This window comes from Rattus norvegicus, chromosome 1 (assembly GCF_036323735.1).
Source record: "Rattus norvegicus strain BN/NHsdMcwi chromosome 1, GRCr8, whole genome shotgun sequence".
Taxonomy (NCBI): Eukaryota; Metazoa; Chordata; class Mammalia; order Rodentia; family Muridae; genus Rattus; species Rattus norvegicus.
In genome coordinates this window covers 173519403-173543566 of record NC_086019.1, presented here as the reverse complement: position 1 = coordinate 173543566, position 24164 = coordinate 173519403, and the positions used below count along the sequence as shown (strand labels likewise).

The following is a 24164-nucleotide window of genomic DNA, read 5'->3' as shown; positions in this document are numbered from 1 at the left end:
CATTTTGTAGCAAAGGAGGGAGGTTCGTCCTTTTGATTGCCCGGGAGGGAAATAGGGTGATGGGCGCCATTTTCCCTACAGGCCGATGTGTAGGCTGTGGCGCTCCGAGCGGGCCAGCCGGAGCGTGTGTCGGAGACCGGATGGTCCTTGCCTTGCTATTGCGGAATGTTATTTCATTGGAAGGGAAGATGAAGGCAGAAGTAGGGCAGCACGAGGGGCCCACGCGCTCCCTTGGGGTTCTCGGAGTCGGCTGAGGCCTTCACATTGGGGCTCTGTGTCCCTAGCTTTGCTGATGCCGGAGACTGGGTTCGGAACCTGCCTGAGCTTGCCTGATCTCCAGGCAAAGCCATGCCATGGGAAGTGGAGCTTTCTGCTCGTGCTGAAATTCCGGCGGAGCCGAGCTAATGCAGGGCGACCTAGCGAATGCTCTAAGAGTATCCGTGGACTTGTGGGTTTGAAGTCGACCAACTTTGGCATCGCTCCGTTCCTTTACACGCGCTTTCTCTGTTGTGTCCTGAAGGATGAAGAAAGCATCTGTTGGGTTCTTTAACCTATTGAGACATTAGTTGTGGTGTATGTGGTATGTTTTTTGGTCCTCTCGGCCCAACTCTTTATTTAAACCATTTCAAATACGAGGCATTTAAGAGATAAGCATGCAATATCCGCAGTTAAGTAGACTTGCCGGGAGTATATTCCAATAGGATAGGGAGCCGGCATCAGCAGTCCTTTGAATTTCAGATGCGTTGTCATAGATAAAATAAGTCGAGAAATGTTAAAAATAGCCTGGAGAGATTTGTGTAACAATCTAGTCGGAACCTACAGTATTACTCTTGCCCTTACCCAGTCTGAGACTGAAATTTGCACAGTAATCCTGGAGGCTATGAATTTGGCGGGAGCTTCAGCTTCCAAAGTGCTAAGAGTAGTCTATGCCACAGCATCAGGTCTAATAAACTCCATTTTTTAAATGTTACTCTAACCAGGGCATAGTTATATAACTGGCATTTAAAGGTCATTTGAAGGGTAACGGGACTTAGAGCATACATTCTCTTATGATTTTCTAAAGCGTGACTCTCTGGCTTCATACTTGCTATGTAGAGGTCTATCTATAACATGAATTTGCACTCATCCACCTATACCACCTACCAACAACCCCTGGAATGACTGGCACATGTCAGCACTACTTTGTTTTTGTACTCTTGAACCTTTCTACCTCCACATGGCCAGTAATGGGGAAAAATGAATTTGGGCCCTTGAGAAAAACAAAAATAGGGATATGACACTAGATTTTTCAAAGAGATTTTATTCTATACTTCAGTGCTCTATCTGCATATACAACTGATTGACAGGAGAGGGCATCAGATCCCATTATAGATGGTTTCGGCCCACCATTTGATTGCTGGGTATTGACCTCAAGATCCCTGGAACCACTGAGCCATTTCTCTCTCTTTTTTTTTTTTTTCCAGAGCTGGGGATTGAACCCAGGGCCTTGTGCTTGCTAGGCAAGCGCTCTACCACTGAGCTAAATCCCCAACCCCCACTGAGCCATTTCTCTAGTCCCAGATTGCATTTTATAATCAAAACATTTAAAAGCTCTTTTATTAAGTTTAGTAAATCCTATACTCCAGGCTACTCTTGAGGGAACTGTTAGTTGTGGAGGTTCTATAGTAAGCATTTTAAAATCACTAATGTCTGATTCTCTGGGAGCATGACTATGTGATGCAAGGGAACAAATCTGAGCACTGACGTGCTATGCATATTTGTTTTTAAAACCATCTTACATTGGTAAGGCTTGAGTGGTGCTAGATTTAAACCAAGAGCCTTCTACTACAATTTTATTTTTGGATACCAGCCCATCAGGTTTCTGACTTAGTAGTATTTTCTTGGTTGATTTTCAGGGCTAATATTTGAACTCTAATCCAGCCTTATGCAAAGTAGGCAAACACTCTTGCCACTTCAGTTACAATTTTAAGGACTTATTAGCATAACACTGTGAAAAATAACAACTTCCTCAGCAGCTCAAGTTGTCACAGATTTATAACCCTGTGAATGTGGAAATCTAGTTTAATTTTTCGGATTCTACCTTGTCTAATCTAAAACCAAGACACTCATTAGGACTCTTTGGAATATCATGAACTGTGAGACCTGTCTTTGAATGTAGGTACTTGCTCTTTCTTATCAAGGCCATTTGGTCCCCCCCCCCCCCCCGGAGCTGGGGAGCGAACCCAGGGCCTTGAACTTGCTAGGCAAGCGCTTTACCACTGAGCTAAATCCCCAACCCAGCCATTTATTCTCTATTAAACGATCACAGTAGTGTAGCCTTTCTCAACTCTTTATTCTTTGGCTAGAACTAGTACCACTATTAACTATACTGTGATTACTAAATTATGTTTTTTTTTTTAAAGACTTACTTTAGTACACTGTAGCAGTCTTTGGACAAATGAGGGCATTGAACCTCATTACAGATGATGCACCATGTGTTTGCTGTGAATTGAACTCAGGACCTCTAGAAGAGCAGTTAGTGCTCTTAACTGTGAGCCACCTGTGCAGCCCTATTTGTTTTTTCCAAAAAAGGATTCTCTGTGTATCCTAGGATTTATTCTATAGACCAGGCTAGCTCCTAAGGGATCGAATTGCCTCTGAAGTGATTGGACTAAAGGTGTGTGTTGCTACCACTAACAGGCCTAAATGTTCAAGAGCTGTTTTTTCTTTTGTGGTGGTGGGATATGGGGGACATTCTGATCCCTCTTGAATGCTCAAACTGAATAAAAATCTGTCATTTGCTGGTAGTTAAGATTCTATCTCTAGCACATGTAGATTGGCTTGGAATACACTTGTAAGGGAGTGGCACTATTAGAAGCTATGGCTTTGTTGGAGTAGCTGTCACTTTGGGACCCTCATCCTAGCTGCCTGGAAGGGAATATTCTGCTAGTAGCCTTCAGATGAAGATATGGAATCCTCAGCTCCTCCTGCACCATGCCTGTCTGGATGCTGATGCTCCCACCTTGATGATAATGAACTGAACCTCTGAACCATAAGCCAGCCCCAATTAAATGATGTCCCTATGAGAGCTGTTTTTGTCCTGGTTCACAGTAGTAAAACCCAAAGACAGAAGTTGGTGCCAGGGCCTGGGGTATTGTTGTGATAGGCCTGAACATGTGTTTGGAACAATGTGTGTTTGGGAACTTTGGATTTGGAAAGTGGTGGAATGCTTTAAGTGGGGCTTAATGGGCGATCCTAAAGGAAAATGGAAGACTTTGTTGCTAGTAATTTGAACTCTGCAGACCTGGCTCAGGAGGTTTCAGAGAATTTCAGTATGTGGCAGAGACTGTTTTGGAGGTATTTTGATGGCTACTTTTTGCCCTGGTCTGAAGAGTCTGCCCAAGGATAAGATGAAGAGATTAATACTAATTGCATCAACAAAGTCTGAAAAGAGCCCAGGAGAGACTTTATTCTCTGGTTAAGTCTCGTGGAGAGCATTTTTAAACAAGCGTAGCAATCAGAGAAAGGAAAAATGTAAACTGTATGTTTCAAGCAGTAAAGGGAGCATCAGTTGAAATGGAGCTAAATTCTGTTCATGGATATTAAATCGAATTAGGGAGTGGGACTAAGCTGAGTCAAGGTCCAGGTATGGTACCAGGAAATAAAACCAAGCAGATATCTGAGTTCAAGGCTAACCTGAGACAGAACAAGTTGTAGGCAAAGAAAAGCCTAAATCCAGTGTGGTGGTACACACCTTTAATTTCACAAGACAGGCATACAGATCTCCCAGTATTGAGCAGGAGCTAGGACAGTCAAGCTTAGACAGTTGGAGAGGTGTTGTAAAACAGAAAGCTAGTGATAATGTAATAGAACAAAGGGGCCATGTTCCAGCCCTAGCAAGCAGCAGCTTCAGCCAAGTGGCTCCAGCTTTAGAGCGAATAATAGAAGGGCCTACTGGGACAACTGATGCTGGCTAGTTGGAGCTAAGAAACTGGCGCTGGTTCAGAAGAGACCAGCATCACTGAGGTGAAAATCTGGGAAGTGTTTTCTGACAGCACCAAGAAGCTGGCTCTAGAATTGCCACAATAGCCTTATGCTGCAACTGTACTTGGTCATATGTTGTGTAAAGATCACCCAGGTCAGAGCCGTAGGAGATCTGTTGAGGAAAACTGACAGGTAGTGGAACCCGCCCAGATGAAAGATGGTTGTTGCTGTCAACAAATATGAAAAAGATGTTAGAGATCTGAAGACTGCTTTGACATCAGACATGGAGATGCGGACATGGAAATATTATTGGTTGTTCAATTTAAGAACTTCTGTTCTGGGGCTGCAGATGGCTGAGTGGTTAAAAGCACTGGCTGCTCTTCCAGAGGTCCTGAGTTCAAATCTCAGCAACCACGTGGTGGCTCACAATCATCTGTAATTAGATCAGATGTTCTCTTCTGTGTGTCTGAAGACAGCTACAGTGTAAATAATACATACATACATACATACATACATACACACACACACCTGTAAAAAAAAACTCTGGTTTATGAAAACACAGGGGTCCTGGAGAGATGGCTCAGTAGTTAAGAGCACTGACTGCTCTTCCAGAGGTCCCTAGTTCAAATCCTAGCAACCACGTGGTGGTTGACAAACATCTGTAAAGGGATCAGATGGCCTCTTCTGGTATGTCTGAAGACAGCTAAACTGTACTTACATATAAATAAACAAAAAACCAACAAAACCTGGGATGGGAGAGAGAGGACAAATTAAGAGCACAGGCTTCATTCTCTGCGGTTTAGATTCAGTTCTCACCACACAGTGGCTCATGGCTAACCATCTAACAACTTGAATTCCTGAAGATCAAATACACTCTTCTGGGCACTTTGGACACCAGGCACACCAACATATATGCAGCCAAAACACCCACGAATTTTAAGAAAAAACAGAAGCTGGAGAAATTACTTAGTGGTTAATTGGTCTTTTTGAGGACTGGACTTTGACTCCTGGCACTTACTTCAGGCAAATCCCGACTATCTGGAAATCCAGCCTCAAAGAGATGACACTACAAACCTATGATATAGATGTACACACACTGACACACATACACATAAAAAACCAGTGACTATCCTGTGACAGTACCAACCTGTCTTCAAAAACGAACAAGCAAAAAAAAAAAAAGAGGAAAAAAAAGCACCAAATTCTAAAACTAGAGGGATGGCTTAGAAGGTGAAGGTACTTGCTCTTGCAGAGGAGACCTGGGTTCAGATTGGAGTACCCCACATAGTGGCTCCAAATCATCCTTAATCATCATACAGAAATTAAGGTTGATCCAATGCCCTCCATTTGCCCTTCACTGCATACACTATAAAATAGGTTGGTCAACCCCGCTCTACATTCAGAGGTAAGAATACCATACTTGTATTTTAATAATAGCAATACTGTGAGAAAAGGCAATTAAAGTGGCTAAATAAAGTTTACATACAAATTATAGGAATGAGGTTAAGTGCACACGGGCTGCTTTTCCAAAGAACCCACATTCAATTCAAAGCACCACGTGTGTTGTCTTATCAGCATCTGTAACTCCAGTTCCGTGAGATCTGGCACCCTCTTCCGGGCAATGAATGCATTTGGGAGGCAATACACATATACATATACATATACATAAAATGAAAATTGTACTAGGACTATACTTTTGCAGGGCATAGAGACACATCCTCTATTAGGAAGGCATAAGGTACAAGGTCAGCTTTGTCTACATAGTAAGGTTCAAGAAGCAGGGGTATAATGGCATCTTATAGAAACTTAAAATTCAAGTATAAGAAAAAAACATGAAAATTTAAGGAATGTCTACTACCAATTCTAAATAGAATTTTGAATTCTAACATCAAATTAAAAATATATAACCTATGTAATGAGAATTTTCACTGTATAAATCCTTTTTTAGATATGGTGTTCTGAGTAACAATGTGAAAATTGAATTAATTTAAATATAAATGAAGTCTGAGAACTTATAGACTAGGTACAGAAATGAAAAGGAAGACGATGTTAATAATATTCTCCCCTCTGCACACAATGTAGAATATGAATAACTACCGCATTTTTATTGTTTTGATTTTTATAGAACCTTAAGCAACCTAGGGTATACACTTGGTGTCCTAACTGTGAGACAGGAGTAGAAGAAGCACACTCGATTTAACAATTTTCACCCACACATTGAGACATTGCTTTCCTTTTGCCAACATTTTAGTATTAAATTTAGAAGTACTTTGATTCCTTCAGAGTCAAAACAGAAAACCAAGCAGTGCCAAAAGTATTGGTACACAAGAAAAACACAACACCAAAGGGTTTTTCTTAATTATGCATTTTAAATATCAATATGTGCATTTCATTTGTACAATTATAAATTTTGTTTTAGACAACAGTATGTAGTAGTTTTGAATCCACTGAGATGTTGCTTTCAATTTGAAATATTGTGTATACATGTATATAAAAAATAATCCAATGTATGACTCATCTGACAGATGTTTAAGATCAATAAAGTTTTTGAACATGCATTTAGGAAGAGAGGGGAGAAGCCCACCCCGCTACCCTGTTGTTGCTGGCTTATTTCTGCAGTGGTCTCAATAGTGGTTTTTAGAGGGAACCATGTGCCTTCAGTCTTCAGAGTTACGATAAGATACCATAATCAAGACGGGAGGGGAAATGGGGAATGGGCAGGTATTAATCTTAAATACATTTTGCACTCTATCTGGTACAAGATAAAAACAGGTTAATGGGGATAGGTATTAATTAGGAATAAATTGCAATCAGATCAAGACATAATTGCCGAATTGAGTTTTTAATAGACTGCATATATAGATGTTTAGCCATACTCTAGATCAACTCTTTAAGAGTAGAATTTTATATCCAATTTACATGCTTCAGGTATCACCTCTGTTTGTTACATAAGGTCTTGTATCCAAATGTCCACTTGTACACTGAGAGCTTTAAGGAACAAAAAAGGACACAGAGGGAGTTGCCATTTTTAGCAGCAATGAAACATCACTAACCCTTTTTACAAACCGAATTCAAGTCACTACCAGAGGTGAGTGCACCACAAAGTCACCAGATACAAAATTGCTAGTTCATTTTTAAATTAATAATTAAACCTGAAATTACCCCTCCCCCCCACCCCATTACATCCCTTTTTATAAACAGCAAACAGTTTTGCTTTTATACATAGGCTAGCAGGCTTGTTTCAATATGAAAGTGCTAATTCATTTACAGATTTTAAAATCAGTTATGTAGTGCTACAATAAATGTCCAATCTACATAGTAACAATCTGGTAAATGAAAATGATAAAGACCGAATAAGGCTATCTGATTACCTTATCTTATTTACATATGAAGGATACCCAATGGTAAGGAAGAGACAGAAGTAGGACAAATACTTAGAGGTGTAAAAATTACATCTACCTTTGAACTTTATACTGTAAATGAGACATTTTAAATAGTCCTGTAGCCCATGCCTATTTTTTTCCTCAGAAAAAGAAAAGCTGCCTTCATGACATCCCCTCATTTCAGATTTCCACAGTGTCTCTTGAAGCTTCAGAGTCAGGATCTTACTTTCTTCAAAAAATAAAGAAAATAGCCCCCCAAGTTACCCCCTCCCCAAATCCCTCTAGTTTCTCGTCCAGTGCCAGGTTACATGATCAGCTCCCACCTCCTGGGGTTTCTGTCCTTCTATTGATCAGTTAGTACATAACATGAACCGGTTCTGGAACCACTACTAGGAGGAACACAAGCTCTTCACTACACTCACACAGCAGGAAAGAAAGTGGAAGCTCAATTCATCCCTGGTGCCGGGCCTCCAAAATTGAAAGAACTTGGCACAACCGGAGCACTGAATTTATATCCTCCATGCTTTTCAATCATTTTGGATTCTAGAAAAAGAAAGAGGGGTATGAAACATTGATGGTCATCTGATCAAAAGGAACTGATAATACATTTACAAGGAGAGTTTAATCCAATAATAGATACATATACTACGTAAGTTGTATATACAGAGTTCTTAGAAACCACCATAAAAAGAAATACATCTAATGAGTAAAATGCAACCAAATCCAAAATATAAAATATGGGGGTTGGGGATTTAGCTCAGCGGTAGAGCGCTTGCCTAGCAAACGCAAGGCCCTGGGTTCAGTCCTCAGCTCCGAAGGGAAAAAAAAAAGAAACCAAAATATAAAATACATTAGAATGCTCTGTTTCATCCTTGTTTGACTATGGCTAATCAAATAGCAGGCTGGATATTAACACTTCTGGAAAACAGGCTATATTTCTTATTTAGATGAATTTTAAATGCATACTGAACAAAAGATGAAATGCGTATGATTCTAATATATGTTTTGTTAAGAAATTTATTAGGTCCAAAATTTAGACCTTAAACAGCATTTCTATTATCACGAACGTGAGCATTTTTCCTAAACTGTTTGCATTGCATGTAATCTAATATACAATAATTCAGTGTTTACACCTCGAGCCCACATCCCTTCAAATATTGTTATTGACTGCATCAGAGTGTATGGCAGACTGACATACCATGTGCTGCTCTTCTTTGATCAGCCAGAGTTGCTATGTCCTGTAACTGTTTTCTTTGCTCTTCATTAAGACCGTGAGTCAAAGCCTGATACCATACAGGATTACGATTTTGAATAGCTGTATGGGGGATAGGGAGGAGAATGAGGAAAAAAACCATTAGATAAATAATGAAATAAAGTTTCCGAGTCCCATTAGAGCACACCCACCCCCATCCCCCAAAACAGTTATTCTGCATAGTTCTAGATCTCTCTTCGTACACTAGGCTGGCAAGATACTAGGCTGGCAAGAACTCAGAGAACCTGTCTCTCTCCACACCCCACTGCACCCTACCCATTAGTATATACATTTTCCTGACTTGTTAGTTTTTATACAAGTAAAAACCTTGATAGACTACAGAAACAAAATTAACCTAATTCACTTAAAAGAGATTAAGCGGGTCTTACAAATAAATGCTGTAAGTTAGTGCTTTCCTAACTTAAAACCTGGAATGGAGATGTGACCTGATGGAAGACAATGCTTACCTAGCAGGAGATACCCTGAATCCAATCCTCAGTCACCAAATAAACCACACAAACCTTAGTGTATAAACAAAGGTGACTTTCAGTTCAAGATGAAATTATAATGACCATAAATTTTTATTTTCTATGCTAAACCATCGTCATTTTAATGTATATTGAAAAAAGGTATCTCCAAATTGTAATAAAGACATAATATGGCTCACAGCATCTGTAACTCCAGTTTTAAGATATCTGATCTCCATAGGTACACATTCATGTGTGAGCAGCCACTACAGTCAGATCTACAAATAATTCAGAACAAAGTAAAAAATAGGATGGAATAGAAAAATTGCACTTAAAATGTATATGTAGGCCAGGAATGTACATACAGTAATTTAAGCAGCTGGTTGCTTGTCTAGCATGAAGCTCTAGGATTTGATCTCCTATGTTACATAAATCATGTGGTTTTTGATTCTGAAATTTCAGAACTTGGGAAAATGTGGCAAACAAATCAGAAGTTGAGGGTCATTCTCAGCAAGATAGCAAACTAGGCCAAGGCTGAAATATAGGAGATCCTATCTCAAAAAAGGGAGGGAGGGAGACAAAGAAGACAGGGGGAAAGAAAAGGGAAAAAAAAGAGGAATCCTAGATACACTTTAGTAGTCAATACTTATAGCTTTTGCAGAATATCTAGGTTTTTAGATCCCAGAACCTATACCGTAGGAGAGAACTGAGTCACAAAAACTGTCCTCTGACCCCTATGTGTAGACAATGGAATACTAATAAAAATTTTTAATTACAATAAACTGCTACAGGGATGGTGGGACGTGCCTTTAACACCAACCCTAGAAAAGTAGAGGCAGGCAAATCTGAGATAAAGGCTAGCTGCATCCAAAGAGTGAATTCTAGAACAGCCAGGACTACATAAAAAGAGCCTGTCTCCGAAGCAGAAACACCACAAGTTCAAACCAGCATGAATTACATTTGACAAAGATGTGCTACAACTCTAGGACCAGGAGATTCAATGGTCACTCTTGCACTCTTAAACACCCTGCATTCACAATACACAACCAACCATATAAATAAGGGGAGACGGTGTGTGCCAAATACTGCAAACCAAGTAAGTAGGATTTTAACTATAATTTTTGAAAAACACTATTTTCTTATAATGTACATCTTTCTAACTATAAGCTAACTAAATGAAATAGGATAAAGAAGCCACCGAACATGGCAGTACATATTACAGGCATCTTGATCTACATAGGAAATTTTGGTCTCAAAAACAGGAGGAAAGACTTCCCTATGTGTCAAAAGAAACCAATAGATTTTATCGCTTTGCCTCACTTTTTTTTTTTTTTTTTTTGGTTCTTTTACTCAGAGCTGGGGACCGAACCCAGGGCCTTGTGCTTCCTAGGCAAGCGCTCTACCGCTGAGCTAAATCCCCAACCCCTTGCCTCACTTCTTGTCCAAGGGACAGACACAACAATAGATTTGTTCAGTTAAATGGCTCTACATGTAAGAAATTGGCTTACTTTGAAATATAGCTTTAAATATTTGATACTCATCAACAGGGTTATCCTCATCATCGATGATTGTGGAATAGCCTTCTAGAGCAGTCTCCTCGGCATCATCTTCTTCCCAATCTTCATCATCTCCATCTTCACCAGCTTGTTTAGCTAGGATCTCCAAATATTCCTGCCCATCTTCATCAATATCATCTTCATCACTCCCTAGTTCCTCTGCCAATTGAGTTTATGACAATGAAATGTGCTGTTGCTCAGTAAAGTGGCATTTAATTTAACACTCTTAGTAAATTAAAAATTTTGAAAAGTTTGAAGAACAGTTCCAGGAATAAGTTAAATTACATGTCCAGCAATGAAAGAAATAAAATTCCCAGTGTCCATAAACCCTAACTGTTCAACTGATGATACAGTAATGAAGCTTTGCTGGTCTACACAGCCAGTTCCAGGACAAGGCTCTATAGAGAACCTGCCTGAAAAAACCAGAGGGAAAAGAGAACTTGTGAGCTATTTGTTCGGTTAGAACAATTACTGGTATCAAATTCAATCAATTTCTATTGTTAGTCTACAGTCTCTCACAAGTTAAGAATTCTGTCACTTTTTTTAAGATTTATTTATTTCATGTATGTGGTTACACAGTCACTGTCTGTCACATTTTTAATTACCTTAATTTGAGGCTTTTATGTGTAAGGGCACTGTGTGTGTGTGTGTGTCTGTGTGTCGATGAAATCCAGGCTTTGCACATGCTATGGGAGTACTTACTCTAGCAACTGGAGATATAACCCAGCTCATCTTTTTTTTTTTTTTTTTTCGGAGCTGGGGACCGAACCCAGGGCCCTGCGCCTCCTAGGCAAGCGCTCTACCACCAAGCTAAATCCCCAGCCCCCCAGCTCATCTTCTTAACTTTCTGTCTTGCTTTCAGAGAGGACTTCCCTGTAGCCCTGTAACTTGTGCTGTCCTCCAGACATCTGCCTGCCTCTGACTCCTGAGTGCTGGGAGCAAATGTGTATGCCACTAACATTGGCTTTTCTGAAACACTTAAGGGAACTCTCTCTCTCTTCAAAATGAACTCAACATTCCACTCAATTTACTACAATATAGCTAAATAGTAAATAATGTCTTCTGTTAGAAGGACAGAACATTTTCATCTTTAAAACAAACAACAACAACCCCAATAAGGTCTCATTCTAACTTATGCTGGCCTTAAATGGGAGAACACAAGAAGTGTCTTAGACTGTCAGGCACCAGGATAAGGGAGTATTGGCCACCATACCTGGTTTCCTATCAATGAATTGGAAAGCATTTGGCTACTATCCTCTGGTAGAGACCTCTATGATGGTTCTAGCATACACACTGTTTCAGAAGAGCATAAGTATAAATCCCTTACCAGTCTCATCATCATCTTCGGCATCGTCATCATCATCACTATCATTCTCATGTTCTGCATGGCAGGCATACGCTCTTTTTAATCCATTAAATAAAAGAATAAATGCTGGCAAAATCTGTCCTGAAACCTGATTCAAAACCTGTGGTATTTGTTCCATATCTATAAGAGCACACAGGCCAAGAACACACATCTTCCTGTCATGAAGCCTAAAACAGTTAAAAAAAAAAGGTAATTTAATTTGTTATTTATTTTATAACTTAGGCAAAGCCCCTCATAAAGTTACAATTTATTGTTACTTACCCCAGAAAACAGTCAACGTCATTAAGCCATTGTGTGATAAAATGATTTGTAACAGGTTCAACATTATTTGGGAAGCGAAGATTTTCTAAGGTATTAAGCAGTAGGTGTGGATTATAATACAATGCTGCAATTGCAACCTGCAAGCACATTGTTCGGAGCTCACTTGTTTTAACCTCCCTCGTCAGTCTCTCTAAAGCTGCCTCCACGAATAATGGGATACACTGTAGAGAGAGATTACAAGGCCTTATGAGATTGCAATTACATTCTACACAACTCAATCTATAATTTTACTATTACTTCAACAGAATCATCTCTCTCATCAGATGACTAGTATTTGCAATTAAACCCTGGATTGAGAATAGTACTATTTAAAGTGACTAGTAATGCAGTTACTGAGTTAACTTCTTAACTCTTTAACCAATGTTAAGTTACACGACAACAAAATATGTATTAAACATACTGCTGAAGCCTGGAACAGAAAATGAGCGTCACTAACCTGATCAATGCCCCGGCCTTTGCACTGTAGAATGATGACCTCTAATAATTTTGCCGCATGGCATTCTGCATCTTCTCCTGCAACTCCAGTAAGAACCTGATCATCACAGAATATAAATTAGGAAAAAATGTTTAAATCAGAGAAATAATCCCCACTCTATAACTATACATTTACATTTCAAAGTTACAAGACTAAGTACATATTATTATGTTCATTGTAAAGAGAATAAATGCCGTTTGGCAACCTACTTTGTAATGTAATATGTGTTCTGAATTCTTATTTTGACACTAGCATGTTAACAAATACTTAAGTTCTCCACAGAGATATAAGCTAGAACAGTGAACCTTTCAAGAAAAACTGGCACTTCTAATAAAGAACAAAGAAAATAAAAAACTCACTACCCCAAGTGTGATAGCACATGCTTGTAATCAAAATGCTAGGAGAGACTAGAGGATTTTCTAGAGGATTTGTTTGGCATCAACTATAAAACCACAAAATATAAACCAAATGGCAGAGTATCTTACTCCTTTTTTTCTTGAGGTCTCATAGTTTGCCTGAAGATAGGGTTTCACCATTTAACTCTTACTAGTCTCAAATTTGCTATATAGACCAGTTTAGGCTCTAACTCACAGTGCTGGAAAATGGTGTGTGCCATTTTCTTTTTTGCAAACCTCTTTTAGAAAAAACCCTCAGAAGCCATCTACTCAGAATCTTCTATTTAAAAGGCAAATGCTCAACACTGAATTCTTATTTCCAACCCAAGCACTTCCTTTTGTTTCCTTCCAATTTTGTCAAGGTATCAAACTTGCTGTATACCACATCATCCTGGTTTAACCCACAACCATGAGTAAACGATGTCCTTCTCTGAAATAATTTTAAAGCCCTTGTCTGTCCAGGCGTCCTGTGTTCAGCAAATTATGTAACATGTATCTTTATCATTTCATAACAACCCTCTGGCATTATAAAATGGCCTACCTTTTTACACATGCTGTATATCATTTCAAGATACTTGGTATCAGATAGAAGGGTATCTGTATCAACTGTTACATAGTTATGTAGAAGAGGCATCATGTCTACAGTAGAAAAGAAAGATCAGTTGTACATCATTATCTTTTGTGTACCCCCTCTACTCCCATGACGGAGTCTCTTACAGTTATAGCCGAAGCTAATCTGAAACTGATTAGGTACCAAGGAAGTCTTTTAAGCCCTGACACACTTGCTTCCAAATGCTGGTACATTTAGGCACCATCACACCCATCTCATACATTTTTATAATAAAATATCTTCATCTTTTCTTAAAAATTTTCCTCACCAAAAAGGCAAATATGACAATATGTCTCTATCCTTAATTGTGAACAAAAATAATATGCACATGTATACTTATTATATTATATAAAGAATTACAGAACGTGTGTTTTTAAAAAGCAAAAATCCCAACACAAAAGCAGTTAATGTGCACCTCGTCCTTGGCCATTAATTGCTAACGTTTATCTGAACAATGCAGCAGTTAAAGGAGAAAGTGCACATGATGTTCAAATGATAAGTTATGTGTAACCACAATGAAAGAAGAGGAAAAGTAAACACGTCCACACTGATTTGACTTTACCTGTAAAGTAATCAAAGCCATCTTGCTGGAATACCTCAAATACAAGGGGCAGTAACTGCCACATCTGTGGAGATACTTGTTGACATGTCAGACTATGTGCCAAAGAAAAGATCTCCTCATAGAATTCTAGAAGAGAATAGCCAAATTGTCACAGAGCGCTTACCACTGGTGAACAGTATAAACAGTAAACAGAGGTGAGCTACCTAAGACATGCTGCTGTAAAACGGTCCCGATGACTTGTAAGCAGATCCCTTCAAGCTGCTGGGTTATCTAAAAGACAAGATGAACTGGTAAGGGACCCTAACCAATGTCACGTTTCTGTTTAAAACAAACAAGACCAACCCCCCCCCCAACTGAAACACCACAAATGAAATTCTGAACAATTCTAACACTGACATTTAATGTCACATCATTACAAGAAAAAACAAAACAAAACAAAAAAACCAAGGAACCGCTTAATTAAAAAAAAAACACAAAAAACCAAAAACCACAATACTCTTTTGAGTATGCAAAACGCATATAAATAACATTAGTACAGACTAAAATAGAAAGTCACTATAGTTAATTTATACTGAAATTATCTGAAAGGAGACAGTATTCCTACCAATGCCAGTAACTATGTAATTTCCATTTCCTGTCTTTTGATTTCTAAAACTGGGTCTTACAATGCAGTGTTGGATTCCCTGGAGCTGACTATGTAGACCAGAGTAAACTGAAAATCAGATATCCTCCTGTTTCTGTCATGATTAAATACTCATGTTACCATGCCAGGTTCCATTTTTCAAATCAACAGACTTAAGCCATGAAGCTTAAGTCTCAACTCCATCAAGATTAATGGCAAATCCCACCTGAATGGAGTCCTCCGTAATGTGTGAAAACCATTCAAATATTAAATGCACAAGGTAAAATTTATCTACAAATTACATACAATAAATCAGATTTATTACATACAATAAGATTTATTTATCTATTATAAGTACACTGTAGCTGTCTTCAGACACACCAGAAAAGGGTATCAGATCTCATTACAGATGGTCGTGAGCCACTATGTGGTTGTCGGGAATTGAACTCAGGACCTCTGGAAGAGCAGTCAGTGCTCTTAACCACTGAGCCATCTCTCCAGCACCCCCTTTTCAACTTCTAAATGATACTCATTTGCTAAATAAAAAACAAGAACATGATTTTACATGGGGTGTGCCTATCTCTAATTTTCAAACAAAAAGCAAAAATGGTCTGGAAATACATACGTAAGTATTGACACTAAATTCATTACAGTGGAAGCAGGGTTAAAATTCTCTCTAGCCAAGCACTGTTCAGTCATATGGCCAGGTTGAGAGGCTGAAAGGGGTACATAAAACTAGGCCTTGACATACACATAAACACATAAATCAAAGTAGATGAAGCTTTATAAACCCCCACTGAGGTTAACTTTCGATACTCGTTTAGATTTTACCTCTTTGTGATCTTCAACCACACTCAGGAGTGTGTCAATTGTATTTAAAATTCCCATAGCAGTGACTGCTTTGTCATCGCTTCCTTCCTCATCTGGCCCAGTCTGGATTACTTGGTTAAATGTCATTGCCTAGAATTATGAAAATGCAATGTATTCAATGTTTTGTTCTTAAGACTGGGGTCTGTGGAGACACACACATACCCACATGCAGTCACAGACTAGGAGGAAGGCTGCATATCCCAGGCAGACCTCAAACATTCTGTCTGCAATACACAGACACATTCTGCTGAGATTACAGGTAAACAACATCATGCTGAGAATGACCTGGGAATTTCATTGGTAAAATGTCCAGGAGGGAGCACAACCATGTCTCTAATTTGATTAACAAGATTGAGAGGTCCAGAGTCAACTGGTACTGCTCTGGCATTAAACATCTTCTTGACATTTCTGTCACTGGAAATGAGAGATTACATTCTGACACCATGAGGGTAATGAGTCAAGGTACAGAATGTGTGTATCATTATTATCCTTAATACAATCAGCACCTAAGGAATGAATGATTGATCTCAAAAACTCATTGCTAGAACCAGCAACATGCTGAGATCCTTTATTTGATTATCCTCAAATACAGGTACAGACTAACCAAGTTGTGGGTTTGCCTATTTTTATAAATTTCACTTAATATGAGTGTTTTGCTTTCAAGAATCTCTGTGGAACACTTGTATGCCTGGTGCCTGCTGACATAAACCAGAAAAGGGTATCAGATAGCTGCACTTAACTCTCAGCCTACATGTGAGTACTGGGAGTCAAACCCAGGTTCTCTGAGAGAACACCTATCAGTCTTAACCAATGAACGGCCTTTGCTCCTGTTTTGCCATTTGTAATTTTATCAACTATTCTGGGTATTCTGGGAAACCCACAGATACTGAACTAACAAGCCTGCCCTGTGACAGCAATAAGATGAGCTTCAGCAACACTACACGCAGCTCTAGCAAGTTGTTTAGACTTTCCCTATCTCACATTGTCTCTATGTAAAATAGAGACCCATGTGAGAAATAAATGAGTTAAATAGTAATCAAGTGGTTTATACTACATGGTACACAGTACATTCTAAGGAATATTTGTTTTGAGGGAAAGTAAGTTGCTTTTGATGCACTATAGGGATGAAACAGAAAACCAACATTTTTGCAGTAAAAAGAGGTTCAGACAACAAACATACCAGATGTTGTGTCATTTCTACAGCAATAGGAGTAACTTCTTCACTATATTCACAGATCATTTTCTGAATTACATTTGTAAGATCATCGTTTTCTGTTTCTCTTATAATATGAAGAAGAGCCTGCATTACAGGTCTGATAAATGGAGTGATGTATTCTTTAGCTGAAAAAGAGGGGGGAGGAGTATTATCAAACAGGTAATTAATAAGTTGGGTACAGAAACAGCAAAAACTAAGGCACATTCATTTATGTTAAGCTAGTTTCTACAATTCTATTTAAGAGTTTGTGTAAAGGTGTGTGTGACACACAAACCACTTACCTTTTTCTTGATTGCTTATCAACACTTGTAGTGCAATGGCAGCTTCCACTTTTACAGGCATTTCTCGATCATCAATCAGACATCTTCTTGTCAGCTCTAAAGCTGTTTGGAGGTTTTGATCACTTTTGAATTTCACTTCACAAAAATAGTGAAGAACCCAGCAAGCCTTTAAAAAGAGGAAGGAGGGATGGGTGTATATATGATTCTGAAGACATTATAATAGATTTCCCCAACTTAGCTCTTTCCAAATGTTTTTGTCTGAGAATTTGGAGGCTGGCCAGTGGGAGATGTGTTCAAACACACAACACTAGACCAGTACTATGATCCCAAGTTATTCTTTGGCTGCACTCTTTTGTGTGGATAGCAAGATCTGAATGCAAAACACAGACAGAAACTGCTACCAGACATAGATGACAACTATGCACACAGCACTAGAGCAGCCAGACAGACTCGCAGAAAAAGAAGTCTTAACTTTATCAAGTCAAAGTTTTTATTTTCAGTCATTCCTTACAAAACAAAAACACATCAAATAATACAACATTAAAACTTACTCTTGCTCTCATGTAGCCTAGTTCACTGCTGAAGAGAGGAAATACATGATTTTGCAACATGTATTCCATTTGATCTTTGTAGATCTTCTTCTGTAAATATAAAAAAAATTGATACAGTTCCAAACATAATTGTCTCAAGTTCAAATACACATGACAATGTTAAAAGGGACCAATAGTGACACAAATTGATTCTAATCCCTTAAATCTCATGTTAATCCATCCCATTCATTTTTATAGTATTTTTTTCTTTGAAGCAGAGCCTTAACCTGAGCACGGCATGGAATTCATGCTCTTGCTTGCCTTCTTACCAAAGATGAATCTCACCTCTGATCCCTGAGTTCTAGCAATTATGGATTGGAGATTTCTCTAATTGGAAAGCAATCAGCCTATGTTTTGATAGAAAATGGTCTAATAGCTACTTAGGGGGCTGAATCAATAGTATAATTGGTAAAATTAATCAGTAAAAGTATTAAGACTTGAGTTTGAGCAGCAGCACCTAAAAACCTAGGCATAGTAGCCTATGCTTATAATCCCAGCACACAGGGGTAGGCAGAGCTGATCTCCAGGAGCTATTAAGACTTCTGCCACTAGAGAGATGGTTCAGCAGTTAAGAGCACTGACTGCTCTTCCAGAAGTCCTGAGTTCAATTCCCAGCAACCACATGGGGGCTCTGTAATGGGATCTGATGCCCTCTTCTATTGTGTCTGTAGACAAAAACAGTATACTCACATATATAAAATAAATCTTAAAAAAAAAAAGGGGGGGGGGTGCTGGATAGATGGCTCATGAGCTTTGACTGCTCTTCCAGAGGTCCTAAGTTCAATTCCCAGCAATCACATGGTGGCTCACAATCATCTGTAATGAGATCTGGTGCCCTCTTCTGGTGTGTCTGAAGACAGCTACAGTGTACTTATATTTGATAAATAAAATAAATCTTAAAAAAACAAAACAAAACAAAACAAAAAAACTACTTCTACCATGTCTGTCCCTGTCTCTCCGTCTCTCTCACACACTCACACACATGGAGGAAATACAATTTAATTCCAATTCCAAAGAAATAGCTAATACCACACGAAACTATTTTTGGTGTATATATGAGTCACAAGAGACATACAACTCAAAAGATGCCACGTCACATAAGAAAAATGGCTCTAGTCATAAAAATGTTTTGGTGGCTCAAATGTAAAGCCTCTCACCTGGGAGGCTGAAGGGTTAAAAGATCACTATTAAACCTGATGATAGCCTAAGATGGCTAAAATAATAGGGAAACACTGTGAACAATAGCTTGAAACTGGAAACAGCATTTCAGACACGGAGACAGAAATATCACAAGTTAGAGGCTAGCTTGAAAAAAAAAACACATTAAAATCAAGACAAGCAAAAAGTAACCTTGGATTAAGCATGCAGAGAAATAATATGCTGCTGCTATTAATATAAATAATATGCTACCATTAGTTTTTATACATTTTCTGCATTTATAAAACATGAGAAATTTAGTGTCCTAATTAGATACATGCAAAATGAAAATGTACATCCTTACACAAACCTCTAAAGAAATATTCATAACATTTAATTATTTTTTATTACATTTATTTTATGTGTGTTTCCCTCAGTGCCATGTAGATGTCAGAAGACAACCTGTAGAAATTAATTCTGTCCTACCACGTGAGGCCCAGGATTGAACTTAGGCTTCAGGTTTGTTGGTTCATCAGCCATAGTTATATACTTTCAATAGACAAACCAAACAGTATGTATATTATACTTAAGGCGGAAAAAAAAAAAAGCAAATACTAATTTAGGAACTGCCAAGGTGGCTCAGCAGTTAAAACCATTCATTGTTCTAGATAACCTGTGTTCAGATCTGAAAGCCCACATCAGATTACAACAGCCTTTAACTCCAGATACAGTATCTTCTGGTTCTGCAGCTAGGCACTGCACACAAGTGTTACATTTACAGACATACTAATATATGATTAAATGTAAGTGTAAACAATATAGTTAAAAATACATTTCTAGGGGGCTGGAGAGATGGCTCAGAGGTTAAGAGCACTGTCTGCTCTTCCAGAGGGCTTGAGTTCAATTCCCAGCAACCACATGGTGGCTCACAACCATCTATAATCAGGTCTGGTGCCCTCTTCTGGCCTGCAGGTGCATACATGCAGGCAGAAAGCTGTATGATATATACATAATAAATAAATAAATGTTAAAAAAATAGATTTCTAAGTATATGATTGCATATATAAAATGTAAATATATTACTAAATATATCCATTAACATATAAATTTCCCTCTCACTCACTCATACACAAAGGAATACCTTCAGAAGTATTTCAGCTAAAGAGCCAATCATATGCAAAGCTCCATCTTTTTTACGTGGATCAGCATTCGGCTCAGTAAGAATCTGGTAACAAAATCCCATAGTCTTTTGCAGTACCTGAATAAGAAACAACAACAACAACAAAAAAATTGGTTATAGAATAAACCCCACAGGGGTTGGGGATTTAGCTCAGTGGTAGAGCGCTTGCCAAGGAGGCGCAAGGCCCTGGGTTCGGTCCCCAGCTCCAAAAAAAAAAAAAAAAAAAAAAGAATAAACCACAGTTCTTGAAGAAGAGTCTAAACAAAAAAAAAAAAATCCACATTGTTAACATTTTAAAAAAGTAGACCTGAAGAAATTTAAAATAATAAAGCAAATATTAAGTACTTCATAACTCACCTCTTTCCTTTTACTACAGGCTGTAAACAAAAGTGTTTGAGCTGCAGTAGTAGGAGAAATGAAATCCTCGAACACATCTAGAGAAGAAATATAAGATGAAAAATTAGAGAAAACAATTTTTGCCTGTTTTATCCTGCTTCCCTCAATTATGAGGAGTATACACATGGAATAGGGTGGCTGGTTTATTAATTTTCTTTGTAAAATATTTCATATCCCATAATCTACAAATTATATTTTGTAAAAATCAATGCCCTTTTGTCAGATGTACTGGTGCATATCTGTAATTCCAGTATAGGAGGCTGAACCAGCAAAATCTTTTTTTTTTTTTTCTTCTTTTCTATTTTTCGGAGCTGGGGACCGAACCCAGGGCCTTGCGCTTGGTAGGCAAGCGCTCTACCACTGAGCTAAATCCCCAACCCCTGAACCAGCAAAATCTTAAGTTCAAGGTTAGTAGCAGACCCTATCTTAGGAAAAAAAAAAAAAAAAACCCACACCAACTATGTTTAATGGGATTAGGGTATACTTTATATTCTATGGTAGAAAGCTTGCATGGCATGCACAATGTCCCACAGCTGATCCCCATCACCGGGAAATAAAGCATATAAAAGCGGAACTTTTAAATACTCCAAATCTTCCCAAGTGTGAGTAAATTAATCTAGGTATACATCTAAAATTCCATCATTTTCAAGGTTAACTTGAGAAAGCCTCAGCTACTTAAGATACCCATTCCAAGAAGACGAAGACGACGAAGAAGGAAGAAGAAGCAGCAGCAGAAGAAGCAGCAGAAGCAGCAGCAGCAGCAGCAAATACAATTTTGCAAACTGTTCTTTTTTTCCTGAGATGGGATCTTACTAGGTCTCCCTGGCTAATGCTGAACGTCAAATTCAAATGATCCTACCATTTGAGCTTCGTAAGTAGCCAGGACCCATCACACTCAAATTACATCTTTTCTTTAATTATTAAATGTCTTTCCACCAGAATATTTAATAATATTCTTCATATAAAACACTAATACAAAAAACTCCCAGTATATCCATAACAGACAAGATCCAAGTAGAAGACATTAACCATATGATTTTAAGCTTCCTGTTGCTTTCTGTGTCAACACCAATATGCCTCTTTTCAGGTCCCTCCCTACATGTGACGTGAGACTCAAAGCTACAGTAGCATGTCAGAAAAACATCCAGTTACCTACCACACCTCAAGATGTTTCCTTTAAAAGAATTATGATAAGGTGCAGTAATGAATACATAGGCCTAAAAGAATGTACAAACAAGACAAATTAAGATTTACGAAGTCGAGGCTAACTGCTCACAAGTTTTTGTAACCAATCTTAAACTAAAATACTAATTCTAAATTCTGAACGTGGAAATTTTAAGATATTTTCTTTAAAAAGCCAGGCAGTGGTGGTGCATTAATACCAACACTTAGAATGCAAGGGCGTCAGGGAGATATCTCCGTAAGTTCCAAGTGAACGTGGTGAGTTCCAGGACAGCTAGGGCTGTTAGAAAAATCCTTGGGTGATAGGAAAACCCTTGGATTGGTGAGGACCAAAAAAAAGCAAAGCAAATCAAAACAAACAAAACAAAACAAAATACCAAACCCTTTCATTCTATTCCTTAGAAGTGTGTGTATAGACGGGGAGGTATGTTCCGTAGCAATCAATATATGGTAGTGGTCACCTCTCTCCTTGGTGAATCCTCAGTTCATCAGGCAAGGACCTTGCCCACTGAACTACCTTGCTGACCCTGCTTTGTTTTTAAGATAGCGTCTTACTCAGCTCATGCTAGCCTCAGATTTGTTTATGTAGCTGAAAATAAGCTTGCACTTTCCTTCCTAGGTTTGGGATTGCAGGCTTACTCTACCATACCCAGGTAGCAAGGCAAATTTTCTTACCAAACTTCATGCGTATATATTCATAAGGATCTTCTTGCCAGAGTTCCTCATCAGCATCTGTATAGCACATCAATGGAAAAATAACATCTTGGATAATGCCCTGCAATTTAAAAGTTAAGAAAGTAACAGCCTTCAGCTTTCAAATTTAACCTGTCCAATCTACAATAAGTAGCAAAACAAAAAATAAATATATAAAATTTAACAGCAATCCCCAGTAACTTATTTAAGACATTTCACCCTAAGTCCTAAGCGGTCTATCAATGACAACAATTATGTGCTGAGACATACTTGTGCATAGGTAGGCTGTTTCATTTACACTGGCAGCATGACTATAAGCATTGCTATAAACTGCATGCAATCTCTAGTGCTCAAAGAGCAAAAGACAAGTAACAGAGAAGCAAACAAACTCTAGGACTCTTAAACCTAGTAAATTACCAAAACAGTTAAGACAATTACGTGAAACACAATCTGAGGAAACTGTCCTCTACACAGTCCAAATCACATGACTAAAAATATTACTATAATCTAATGTCATAGCTTAAATATTAGCTTGAAGATCGAATTTTAGATAAAAATGTACATGGATGAATGTTCATAATACCTTTAATACTCCAAAGTATCTTTTTTCTGTTGCACTATCCAAGAAAACCAGAAAACTCAACTACACTAAGAAAAAAAAACTCAACAATTTTTCTACCTTTATGGCAAGTATTTTATTTCCATTAAAACTACTAACAAAACCACATGAACCAATCAAGAAAACAAGACAAAATTGTTACTTGTATATGAGGCTTCAGGTTCTTCCATGTAAGAGCGTGGGAAACTCCTTGATTAATATAATTTAATGTCTGCTGTAAAACTCGAGGAGCCATATACTGTTTCTCCTTGTACTGATACAACACTTTCAATAAAACCTTTGGAAAAAAAAAACCAAAAAGTTAAATCTAAAACAAAATTCACATGAAATTTAACACTATAAATTAGTAAAAACACATGCCTAGATATCACCACAAAACAAAAATACATTCTTTAAAAGGACATTTAAAATCTTTTGTGAAGAAATATATTTGTTTCCAAGGTATTCAAAATAATAAACAGCATGGTAAGATGGCTCTGGAATACACACACTTCCAAATATAACCCTTTAAAAGAAGGGCAGAATCTGGAGATACGGCTCAGTGGTTAATAATACTGGCTCTTCCTTCCAGAGGATCTGGGTTCAATTCCCAGTACCCATATGATAATTCACAATTGTAATAACTAGTTTCAGGAGATCTGATACTCCCACACAAACATACATGCAAGTGAAACACCAATGAACATTGAACAAACAAACCTAGAAACAGAAAGCCCAACTGTCTACAACAGAGAAGAGAAGCTTGAAGTTTAGTCAGGGTAAACTGCCCTGACAGGAAACCTAAATGAGAACTCTTGGCGTAAACTCTAGACTGTTTCTGCTTGGCACAATTAGCCGTCAATTTCATTTTATCTCTGACATTTGTACTTTTAACTTAAAAGCCTCATTGAAAAAACACTATGCTCTGCCCTGACTCTTTCCACTGGGATCTCCAGAAAACTCATGAATATGCTAAGTCAGTTTCTATCTTACAGAATGTATTCAACATAATTCTTTCCTTTCTCTCTCTCATTGGCCACCATTAAGTA

General features: G+C 38.1%; 1 protein-coding gene and 1 non-coding gene across 2 annotated transcripts in view; both read right to left on the bottom strand.

Annotated features, from left to right (window-relative positions):
- Window positions 1–5859: 5859 nt before the first annotated feature.
- The window catches only part of Ipo7 (importin 7), a 40236-nt gene continuing 21931 nt past the window's right edge, over window positions 5860–24164 (bottom strand). Inside the window, exons 9-25 of the mRNA NM_001107545.2 lie at window positions 23279–23413; window positions 22500–22599; window positions 20604–20680; window positions 20208–20324; window positions 17891–17980; window positions 17340–17505; window positions 17023–17183; window positions 15804–15932; window positions 14554–14620; window positions 14351–14476; window positions 13720–13817; window positions 12745–12840; window positions 12249–12469; window positions 11949–12154; window positions 10574–10780; window positions 8545–8661; window positions 5860–7889 (exon numbers count right to left, since the gene is read on the bottom strand). Of these exons, the coding sequence (NP_001101015.1) occupies window positions 7792–7889; window positions 8545–8661; window positions 10574–10780; window positions 11949–12154; window positions 12249–12469; window positions 12745–12840; window positions 13720–13817; window positions 14351–14476; window positions 14554–14620; window positions 15804–15932; window positions 17023–17183; window positions 17340–17505; window positions 17891–17980; window positions 20208–20324; window positions 20604–20680; window positions 22500–22599; window positions 23279–23413 (2211 nt within the window). The 3' untranslated portion in view covers window positions 5860–7791. The remainder of the gene's footprint in view (window positions 7890–8544; window positions 8662–10573; window positions 10781–11948; window positions 12155–12248; window positions 12470–12744; window positions 12841–13719; window positions 13818–14350; window positions 14477–14553; window positions 14621–15803; window positions 15933–17022; window positions 17184–17339; window positions 17506–17890; window positions 17981–20207; window positions 20325–20603; window positions 20681–22499; window positions 22600–23278; window positions 23414–24164) is intronic.
- On the bottom strand, window positions 17592–17774 carry Snora23 (small nucleolar RNA, H/ACA box 23). The gene has a single exon (XR_005500118.1). It is a non-coding gene; the product is annotated as a small nucleolar RNA SNORA23 (small nucleolar RNA).